This window comes from Maylandia zebra, linkage group LG12 (genome assembly GCF_041146795.1).
Source record: "Maylandia zebra isolate NMK-2024a linkage group LG12, Mzebra_GT3a, whole genome shotgun sequence".
Lineage (NCBI taxonomy): Eukaryota > Metazoa > Chordata > Actinopteri > Cichliformes > Cichlidae > Maylandia > Maylandia zebra.
The window spans coordinates 38,518,908-38,530,357 of NC_135178.1; the positions used below are offsets into that span (position 1 = coordinate 38,518,908).

General features: G+C 45.9%; 1 protein-coding gene and 1 long non-coding RNA gene across 2 annotated transcripts in view; one reads left to right on the forward strand and one right to left on the reverse strand.

Annotated features, from left to right (window-relative positions):
• Positions 1–352: 352 nt before the first annotated feature.
• LOC106675478 (rap guanine nucleotide exchange factor 1) overlaps positions 353–11,450 on the forward strand; it is a 24,769-nt gene continuing 13,671 nt past the window's right edge. The window contains exons 1-7 of the mRNA XM_024804575.2: positions 353–696; positions 882–1,009; positions 2,163–2,374; positions 2,445–2,601; positions 6,181–6,425; positions 8,062–8,176; positions 8,853–8,919. Coding sequence (XP_024660343.2) covers positions 669–696; positions 882–1,009; positions 2,163–2,374; positions 2,445–2,601; positions 6,181–6,425; positions 8,062–8,176; positions 8,853–8,919 — 952 coding nt within the window. The 5' untranslated portion in view covers positions 353–668. The remainder of the gene's footprint in view (positions 697–881; positions 1,010–2,162; positions 2,375–2,444; positions 2,602–6,180; positions 6,426–8,061; positions 8,177–8,852; positions 8,920–11,450) is intronic.
• The window catches only part of LOC143421543 (uncharacterized), a 3,722-nt gene continuing 2,181 nt past the window's right edge, over positions 9,910–11,450 (reverse strand). The window contains exons 2-3 of the long non-coding RNA XR_013101225.1: positions 11,259–11,450; positions 9,910–10,613 (exon numbers count right to left, since the gene is read on the reverse strand). The exon at positions 11,259–11,450 is cut by the window's right edge and continues 104 nt beyond it. This is a non-coding gene — a long non-coding RNA (uncharacterized LOC143421543). The remainder of the gene's footprint in view (positions 10,614–11,258) is intronic.

Consider the following 11,450-nt stretch of genomic DNA (forward strand, 5'->3'; position numbering starts at 1 on the left):
AAACACGTTTTTACTGAAACATGTTTTTTACTTAAAAAGGTTTGTTATTGAAACACGATTTTACCTAAACAGGTTTGTCACTGAAACACATTTTTTTCCTGAAATAGGATTATTACTGAAACACGTTTTTACTCAGCTCCTGCACTCCGAGGCCCACACAGTAACTGAAGATCAGTTATTATAAACTTATAATAAATGTAACGTGATAGTTCTGTAAAAATACTGCCATAAAGGACAGGAATGATTATGGTGTTGGTACAATAACACAGTCATGAAAACAGTCGTAGAACAGCTAATTTCTTTGCTTTATATTTAACGCCTTCATAAATCCTGATGACTGCAGTCTGTTTACTAACATAAGCACGCATACTGCCTCTGATACGCTCAGCTCCATCAGCAGGCTCAGCTGTGCCATCTGCTCACCACCACCAGGTGGAGCTGTGGGACCGCAGAGCTCTGTGACCTCAGCAACATTATCATCCTCACTGAGAGGCTGAGTTTCATTTAAATGAGGCAAAAGTAGGAAGAAGCAACGAGGAAGGAAGACACACTGAAGCAGAGACAGAGGACGAGAGAGCAGGCGGGTGGAGGGCGAGCAGCAGAAGAGGAACAAACAGAAGAAGAGCGAGGGTCTGACATGAGAGCAGAGGAGTAAACTGTCTGCAGACATGTCCTCCCGGGCTGAGAGTAAGACAGGTGAGTGTCCTCCTCTTCTTCTTCTGCTCTTTCTCTTCTCACAGGCTAACTGTTAGCCACCGCAGGCTAATGGCACTTCCTGCCAGCGCTCAGGACTTTGTTAGGACTCTTTTTTTCTTTTAATGTAAAGATAATGATGATGATGATGATGATGATGATGATGATGATGGGGTCCTCTTCCCCAGCCTCCCAGATTGCATATCTCACCATGAGGTTGAAGGATAAGCTCCACCCACAGCGGACGAGACGTCCTGTCAAACTCACCCCATCATTGAGAGTCAAACCACCTGACCTGAACCTGCAGCAGCCCCAGGTACACACACACACACACACGTCTTTGTGTCTCTGTGAGGACCCGCAGTCACATCAGCACCTTGAACCTGAAACCGTCCTCAGACGTCAGCTGAGGTGACATCGCGTGACGTCAGAATCTATATGTGCACTGCAGGACCTGGACGAACCTGCTGCCAGTCGCCCAAAAGCCAACCAGCTGATCGATCGGTTGAGAACATTTTCCAAACAGGACATTAGAAGGAAGTTTTTGTAGCTGCAGGCTTCCTTCTGAGCTCCTCTGTAACTCTGTCAAAGCTGAGCAGGCCAGCTGCTTCTGCCGTGTTTTTAGTTTCACAAAGCTCCAGATGTTCCTGTGGGTGGAGGTCCGGCCTGCATTCAGGTCAGGCTGCTGGAGTCTGACCTCAGCGAGGTTTGTTTAAAGATCAGGGTGGATGTCTGGGTGGAGCAGACGTCCTTCGGCATTAATGGTGTTTGTAGAGGTCACAGTTACCCATGAATGTGCACTAATGCCCATCATATCATCATGCTGCTTCGACCTGAACGCTGAGAACGAGCCAGATGGTCCGTCTCCTCTACAGCTCTCCAAACAGAATGTCAGCTTCTGATTGGTCAGACCACAGGAAGGAAGTCTGAAGACCTCAGAGGAGGTGTGTTTTTAGCTCAGGTCAGCTGACCGCATCTCCTGCACACGCTCAGAAGAGCCTTCTAATGGCATCATCATCACACACTGTAACACACAGTAACAATCACAAGCGTATTTATAGCGCACATTTCATCACACGCACCTCTGTGCACTCCACACAGAAGATAGACACATAAAATCATGAAACCCTGTGGAGAGGGAGTGACAGCAGAACGACAGCACCTGACGAGTGCACGCCTGTGTCTGAGTCTGCATGTTCGCACCTGTAACTGATCTCAGGCCAGCTCGTTCCAAAGAACAGACCGCAGTAACTGAGAGCAGCCCCAGCACTGAGATCTGATGCTGGAACAGCTCAAACATCTGCAGCTGATGAAGATGCTCTTCATCAACTTCCTCTTTAAGTCCCCTGTGTAAGGTTAACTCCTAACCCTACTTCTTTCAAGTTTATCAGCTGATGCTGAAGAAGTGTGTGTGTGTGTGTGTGTGTGTGTGTGTGTGTGTGTGTGTGTGTGTGTGTGTGTGCGCGCAGTCGTCAGGTGTGTTCGCGGACCAGCAGCGGGCCGTGGTCAGCTCCCTGCAGTACTTTAAGGCTCTGGTGGACCGACTGGGTGTTGACAAACCTGGCGTGGACAAACCGGTCCTGAACCAGTCTGTGGTCAGTGGTCTGCTGGGCGGGGCTTCTGGGGGGGTCCTGGAGGCGATCCAGACTCTGGTCCAGCTGGAGCCTCGCCTACACAGCAGGTAGGTGTCACTGACGTGGCAGTTTCTGAACACGCCGTGTCCTCCATCTGACCCGTGTGTGTCCCTGCAGTAAGACGGTCGCTGCCTGTCTTGCTCGCCTCTACCGCTCTCTGGCTCAGCTGATTCACTGGACCGATCAGGTGATGTTGCAGAGCGTCTCACACGACAACAAGGAGTCGACAGAGAGCGTTACCAAAGTGATCAGGACCTTGCTGGACAACGTCAAGGTGAGAACCAATCACAGACTAGATTCAGTTTAGCTTTATTTATACAGCATCAAACGGCAGCAGCTCGCCCCCAGGCGCTTCACTGCTGTGAGGCTGTAGAACAATACAAACAAACAAACAGAGCAAAAATAAAGACAAACAAAACAAAAACAAACAATAAACCACATCAGTCAGTCAAACAACAACAGAGAACACAAAACAAACACATACAACAAGAAAGAAAATGGACAAACAAAGAAACTCTCACGGGACATTTGTTGGACTTCTGGTGTTTTTTGTACCAGATTTTTATTTTCACATTCACTCAACATCTAATTTCGGGTTTTCCAGCTTCTCGAATTCTCGAATCACGAGCCAAAACTGCTCAGTCAGCTGAGAAAGTGAAGGCAGCGGGTTCTGGGAGTCGTGCTTTGATGGCGTGGACCTGAGTCTGTGGGTTCAGGCCGAGCAGCGGTGAGGAGCTCGGTGACCTTCCTCTGATCGTCTGTGGTCTCACAGAGCGTAATGGTCACCAGCTGTCTGAAGTGTGTTTGAAGCTCCTGAAACGTCATCACGTGTCTCGATGGGCTCGCTGAGTCCGCAGAAATACATTCTCAGTATTCGAACAGATCTTGTGACAAACGGGAACAGAAATCGTCTGTGAGGGAAACGTCCTTCTAAAAACAGCTTCTGCTTAGACTCGTCCATTTGTCGTTAAATATTCCTGAGTGCCATTCAGGAGCCCGACGACGACGAACCTCAGACCTCTGAAATACTTTTATTCTTTTTAAGCCAGACTGACCTTTGACCTCTGATGACAATCCCACACAGGCATGTCAGCCTGAAGCTCTTTGGCCCAAAACGACACAAACATGAATGGCAGCTCTTTATTACGTGTCCACTGAGTTTTATTTTAAATGATGCTTTAATTCTCTGTGTCGAACACGTTAGAGGTTTGTGGCTCACAAACTGTTTCATGAGGTAAACTGTGCTGAGTGGATATTTGATGCTGTGTCACAGTTTCAGATGCTCAGAAGTAAGGGGACAAACGAACACCATTTTAAATATGAAGGCTATTTTTAGTACTTTGATGAAACCTCTGATTGGCTGAACCCAGGTCCGCGTGGTGTGTTGCTCCTCCTCCCGTCGTCGTTTCGGCCTTCCTGTTCGAGCTGCCGCTGCTCTCGTCTGAAACTCTCCTTTTTTCCTTAATTCTTTCTTTTCACAGCTGCAGTTTGTTTTGTTGATTTATTCATAGTCAAAGTGAGTCGTGATTTGCACAAACATGCTCAAGATTAAATGTGCTAATCGTGTTCTTTTCCCTCCATATTAAAACTTTTGGCTATAAAAATCATAAATAAAGATGATTCTGTTTAGTGAATGTAAAGCTAAAGCACACGTGAGAGTTTTCACGTGGAAAACAAAGAGCGAGACGGTCGATAACGAGACGAGGACGACAGAGTCACATGAGCGTCAGTCGGATGTTTGTGAGGCTTCAGAGTTTGAACTTCTTGAAATGTGCACGACGAACAGCGAAACTCATAAAAACTGAAACTAAACATTTTTCAGCATTAAAACCTGAAGTGAAACCAGTGAACTCGCTGTGGGAACCATCTGAACTCAAACTGCACTGGAACCCCCACGAATGGAAACAAAAACTATAAAAACTCTTTGTCCACTAAAAAAACCCCTTTTTCCATTTAAATGTTAATTGTCCTTTTAATAATGAATTCATATTTCTGATCAATTATCCGATTCCAGCCGACGGCTTCAGAGTTCAGTATCTCCACTCAGAGCGCTGTTGGGCTGCAGAGAGCTGCTGTCTCATCAATGCTCACATTAAAAATAATGAAGACTTTAACGTGCTGCAACTTATCAATGCTAAATGTTTCTGTCCATCTTCCAAATGCTTTTGTGCTCTCATTATTTTGCTCCTGAGCAGCACTAAATAGACCTGATCATTGTTAAAGCTGACTTCCCCTCTGGATCCGTCTTTCTTCAGCACAGTCGGCTCCTTTCTCCAACATTTCTACTACAGTCAGGTTCAAAAGCTTCTGGACAACGACTCGGCTTTGATTTTGCCTTGGTACAACGCCTTAGAGGAACTTAGATCATAACGTCACCTTTAATTTAAGCGGTTTAACAAGAGTAATAGTTCAATCATTACAGACATTTTAAACACAGTCCACATTTTCAGAAGCTCAAAAGCAATTGGACAACAGTTTCATGATTAGGTGAGGATTAACCCCTCATCAGGACACATCCTTATCAGACGCCCGAATCATCTGAGCTGGCTACTTTCGATGCGGAGGAGCAGCAGCTCTACTCTGAGCTCCTCCAGAAACACAGACCGAATGACTGAAAGATGTCAGCAGAGATGAGGGAGGACGTCATTATGCTGAAAAACCAAAATAACCCATCAGAGAGCAGAAACTTTAGAAGTGACCCAATCAGCAGTCTGATTCATTGTTAGAATGAACGAATGCTGTAAGCAACAGAGTCCACAGAAGACACTAAAGTGCATGAAGACAGAATTATAGTTACAAAAAGCATCAAGTCAGGAACACCTCGAGGAAGAAGCTGTAGCAGTGTTTAGGTCCACAGTCAAAGCTGCCGTCACAGGTGCAAACCTCTGGGTGCACTCAGGAACAGGACCATTTTTAGCTGCACAGGTCTGTAAAATCTGTTCTTGAAGGCTTCAGGCAGACTTCCACCCGTGTATTAAAAAGAGTCTTTATATTTAAACGTATGTTGGTTTGTCCTGCTAGTTTTCAACCTCTGAAAATTAGGACTGTGTGTAAAATGTTTGTAACTCATAAACAGTTAAAGCAAAGCTTTAGTTAAACTCTCCGAATCAAAGCTGAACGTCTGCAGACACGTCCTGATTGTTTGGTTTAAAATCCACTGACGAGGCAGAACTACAAAAATTGTGTCATTGTCCAAAAATGTATGGACCCAACTGTGAATCACGTTTATACAGTTGTTCATATTCCAGCCTAAAGATAATCTCATATCTGCATATGTCAGCATCACATTAGCACGTCTAAGGTTGTGAATTCATTTGCAGCAGATGTTTAATCACATCTCCACCACGTAACCCTGAGAGTATATGTAGTGAAACCATCACAGCAGTCATTATACATGATGCCAGGACTTCCTGCCACTGCATCATCACAAATACAATAGAATAGCTTGCATGATGACTAAGCTGGTGTTGTGGTTGGTGTGCAGTTGTGGGTGTACAGAGAGGTGGGCTTTGCACGCAGCCCTGAGGGACTCCTGCACAGAGTGGGGGAAGTCCATCCAGCTGCTTCCAGAAACCCCTGTCATACTTATCTGTTAACGCCATAATGAAGGTTACGTGATTCCTGTGGTCATCCATCTCTCCAGCTTTGCTGGGACTCCCTCAGTGTTGGAGAGATCAGCCGCAGACATGTCTGGCTTCTCTTCACTTTTCTGTTTGTTCTATGTCATGTTATTATGGTTATCACACTGCACTCTGCTCTCAGTGTCTCAGTGGAGACGAGCCAGTGAATGGACCTTATATTTTTATCTGTCTGAAACAGCTTTGACTCACTTCTGTTCTCATGGATTCTTCAGGAACTGGTTCGATTGGTTGCAGAGAGACAAGAAGGCTCCGCCCCCCTGTCACCTGTCCAGCCAGAGTCATCAGGGTTTGATGAGCAGGCAATATCGACCTGCAGGAATCCTGCTGATGAGAAGGACAAGAATATGGGGGTGGAGCCAACGAAGAGAGAGGAGGAGCAAATACTTTCAGCTCCTCCCAAACCTCCTATGCCCATCCCAGAGTCGCTAACTCAGGTGACCCCCCAGCTGGGACAGAGGTGAGTCTTAAAATACTTGAGTCCAGTCTGGTTCAGTCTGGTTTAGTCTGGTTCGGTCTGGTTCGGTCTGGGATCAGTCTGGATCAGTCTGGTTCGGTCCGGTTCAGTCTGGATCAGTCTGGTTCGGTCCGGTTCAGTCTGGATCAGTCTGGTTCAGTCTGGATCAGTCTGGTTCAGTGTGGATCAGTGTGGTTCAGTGTGGTTCGGTCTGGTTCAGTCTGGTTCAGTCTGGATCAGTCTGGATCATTCTGGTTCGGTCTGGGTCAGTCTGGTTTAGTCTGCATCAGTCTGGTTCAGTCTGGTTCGGTCTGGTTCAGTCTGGCTGAGTCATTCAGGCAGACAGAAAACAGTTTGCAAGAACAGAAATAGATCTGTGGAAGAAACAGGAAGTAGAGCAAACGAACACATCACACATGCCCCTTCCCCCCACACACCCACACTTCCTGTCTCTGCATGATACCAAGTAGAAGAAGAAGAAGAAGTGGGGGTGACAAAGGGCGGCAGCAGGCAGTTTCGTGGTCTTTTAATAGAACTGTGAGGTTTAGGCTGTCTGAGGCTGAGTGTGCAGCAGCTGATCGATAACAGCGCTGCTGTGGATCATCAATAACAATTAGTTGGAGCTAATTCATGATGATGTTTTTAGACGTTAGTATTTTCTCATTTTCAGTTTTCAGTTTGACTTTTTGTTTACTTTCAGTTTGTTTCCAGAGTGAATTTTTGGATTTCAGTTTGTCCTGATTAGTTTGAGTCTTTATTAATTATTGCTGTGTGGAGGGCGAGGGCCGCATGCACGATGCTGTGAGCTCAGCTCCTGGAGCAGTGTGACCCACCCGTGCTCCTGTTCGCGCTCTGGCAGCACTGCTGCTGGGTACCGGCTCTCCTCGTCTAGTGCCCATCTCCTGGTGTCCTCCACCCTCCTGAGCCTGTGCTGGGAGCAACAAACCTCATGGAGCTAGTGTGCATAAAGAGCTGGACTCCCTGTGACAGTGAGGAGCTGCAGGAGCAGAGAGGACATCACAACCACATCACCTCCAGCTGCTTCAAACTACACCACCTATAGGTGGTCTCCCCTCCACGGACCAACCGGGCACTTAGGCTCTGAGGTCCGAGGAGGCCGGACGTGTTCAGTGTGGCATGGCTGCTGCCTCCCCAGAGCACCTGTTGTCTCCCTGATCTGCACCTGTGCAGGCTGATGTCACTGACGTTCAGCTGACTGTGACGCTGTGATGTCATCAACAGGTATAAACCCAGTGGATTACAGTGTGACGTCTCTCGCTCAGAGGGAGAACGCACCTTTTCCTGTCAGTATCTCATCCTGCCAGATGTGAGGCTGGCTCTGCGCGTCACCCTGGTGTTAATGTTTTTTCTGTCGGAATTGTGATGAGCCAGCAGAAAGTGGGGCACTGACACCGTCGCTTCACCTGCCAGATGTTGGGAATTTATGCCTTAAATTGTTGTGTCACCTGGTGATGACACACACGAAACAACTGCCACCTGTGCTGCACATGCTCAGTTTCAGCCTCTCCCAACACAAACTGCTTCAGCTTGTCACCTGGCTGCATGCATGCAAAGGTGTACTACGCAATTGTGACATCACTGGTGGGTGTGGTTTTAACTACTTGTCTGTCTGTTTCAGTCCTCCAGCTCTGCCTCCCAAAAAGCGCCAATCAACATTAAGCCCCACCCCCTGCAGGGTTGCCATAGTGGCACCAATGAGAAGAGAGACTGAAACAGAAACACCAGCTGAACAGGTATGCTCACTGGTTCACACATTCACACGTAACTGTGTATATTTACATGGATATGTATTATATCTGTTTTATGGTCTTTTATTTTGAAAATCTTTATTTGAAGCTGAAATTAGACAGTCCGGGTTTAATCCAGATTTATCCTGTGTGTGTGTCTGTGAATGTGTGTGTGTGTCTGTGAATGTGTGTCTCTGTGTGTGTGTGTGTGTGTGTGTGTGTGTCTCTGTGTGTGTGTGTGTGTGTGTGTGTCTGTGTGTGTGTGTCTCTGTGTGTGTGTGTGTGTGTGTGTGTGTCTCTGTGTGTGTGTGTGTGTGTGTGTGTGTGTGTGTGTCTCTGTGTGTGTGTGTGTGTGTGTGTGTCTGTGTGTGTGTGTCTCTGTGTGTGTGTGTGTGTGTGTGTGTGTGTGTGTGTCTGTGTGTGTGTGTCTGTGTGTGTGTGTGTGTCTCTGTGTGTGTGTGTGTGTCTGTGTGTCTGTGTGTCTGTGTGTGTGTGTGTGTGTGTGTGTGTGTGTGTGTGTGTGTGTCTCTGTGTGTGTGTGTGTGTGTGTCTCTGTGTGTGTCTGTGTGTGTGTGTGTGTGTCTCTGTGTGTGTCTGTGTGTGTGTGTGTGTGTCTCTGTGTGTGCGCGTCTTTGGCTGTTTCTAACATTTAATAACGTTTGAATCTTCCTGCGTGTTTCAGGACGACGACTGTTTGAAAAGATGCTCCATTTCCTCTGCCGAATGTTTTCCTCAGAACGAACACACAGGTAACACACACATATCCACACACACACGCGCAGACACACAGACACACACACTCTGTGGTGCTTGTTTCCCATCAGCAGTAGGCGGTATCAGTGACATCACTTCCTGTGCGTTGACAGAAATAGGAAGCTAAGTTGGCTGCTGCTTCCTCTTTGCAGCGACGCGTTGGCCTGAGGCTCACTGCTGCCTCCTGCTGGACTGACAGGTTTCTGCACCTGCGTGTGTGTGTGTGTGAGACACTCAGATCATGACACCTGAGGCATGTCAGACGCTGTGTCCCAGTCCAGCGATCGCACGCCTCGGAGTACGCGAAGTTTGCGTACTACGTACGGTGCGTACTAGGAAGGACGAGAAGTGCGGAAGTGAGAGGCTTGTGAAATGGGACGGTCCAGCCTTCGTCGGCTGCTCAGGTTGCCTAGCAACCATGATACTAACCGCTGGAAACGTTTCATACAGCTTTGTGTGACAGAAATGACGGAGAAAATCGTTTGTCCATTTGTTTGTTTGTTTTACATGAGCTTTGTGTGATTAGTTGAGTATCTGAGACCACAGGACTGTGAAACATGATTGTTGGGTTTCATTTCTGTACTGAACAGTCATATAAGATTAGCTAGTAAATAACAATTAGCTGATGTTGTTCATGAGACTAAAATCATCTCACTGTGGTAAGGTAAATATAATATGGCCAATATTATAGTTAGTATATTAATCATTATTAGTTATTACAGCAGTGAGCTTGAACTCTGTGTCAAACACTGAGCTTCAGTAAAGATTCAAGTTGCAGTTATTTATATTTCCTGTCACCTTAAATCTTCACTCAAACACAAGCATCTGTGACAGTGTGTATATAGATGTTTTATATATAGGAGACAAATATTGTTCTTTTAATATGTTGGCATTACTAAATTTGGCTCAATGCTTACATACATGTGTAAAAAGAAAACTTATGAGCTGTGATAACTGTGTCTGATAGAATGAAGAGTAGACTGATATATGAAATATTCCTTTATTGGGTGAGAAAATCAGACCATGTCATAACTGCTGTAAGTCATACAGAATAGATATCAGAGCCTTAAACAGGCTGACGTCTGCTAAATGGGTCAAACTGGGCAGAAAGTCTACAAACACATAACATCCTTATAGAATATGATGTAACACTATAGATCAACTTAGCTCAGAATATATAAAGCATATAAACAATTACAGCAATATGATGCAACAAACACAGCAGCTACTGATCCAAAATACTCAAAGCTTCATAGAACTGGAACCAACATTTATTTTAGCTCCATTCTGCTGCTGATACAGACTTTAGGTTTCTGAACATTAAACTTGTTGCTGCCTTTCATAGTGTGTAACTTGAAGGCCCTGAGTACTCTGAGTACTTTCTCCCACACTGGAAACACTGGGATGATAACATTATGTGAACATTACCTAATAAGACTGATTCAGCACAGACAGTTATGTTAAACTTTCCTAGCAGTCCTTCACAAACAGGGAACAGTCTGTCTATTCTCTCCATCTGTCAGCTGCTGCTGGCTCTTCCTCCTCCTCTTCCTCACACACTGCTGAGTTTGTCCTGGTGGATCATCAGGGGTGCAAAGCCTCACAGATGATGTGCAGCAGTGGGTCCCTCAGTCTGTCCTCACTCTGGACACTTGCAGTCGTCACACATGGACATCAAATGTGTGATAAGCTGCAGGATTCAAACACAAGTGTAACTTATAAACACATGTTCATACTTTTATTCCACAATCAGAGAGAAAGAAACAGAGAGAGAGTGCAGGACAGACAGACAGGTGGCAGTCTCAGGTGTACACACTGCTACACAACAGCACCAGAGAAGCAGGATTTAGTGTTTGTGTTATTACGAAACAAGAAGAGTTCCAGATGGTGCAGTGGACACATGTGTGACTGCTGTGATTAAAGCATCTTTCTTTCAGCTTAACGAGTGAACCGTCAGCTCGTTCAAACACACGTTAAAGTGCGTTTGGCTCGACACCACCGAGCAGAGGCAGCAATATAACATAGCTAACATTAACAGTGCAGTGAATCCTGCTTGTGCTGTGATATTCAGGACTGCAAACCGAGCAGCATCACTGACTTTCAGCTTGTTGTGTTTGTGGATATATGACTGACTTTAATTATCCACAAAATCATCACAATCTCTGTAAGATTAAGGTCGACTATTGAACGGCGCATATTTAAAGGCTTTAAAACCAAGTTAGTACAAACGTCACTAACGTCACATAACTTTGCTGACATGTGACCAACAGTGTTTTAATGTTCTTCGTTATTAAACATTCGCACATAAATAAGTGACATCATATTCAGTACTTACTTTTGAAAGTTTACTGTTCGGCCGCTGCACTTCTGCAAAATTATCCACATCCACCGCCGCGCTATGAATTGTGGGATATATGGGACCACGAAGTCTACACCGGACCACACTTCAAATTTGGGGAAATTGACGGTGCATTTGGAGAACACTTCAGAGTGGGACAGCCGTCGTCGCGTTGCTGTGACGTCATAG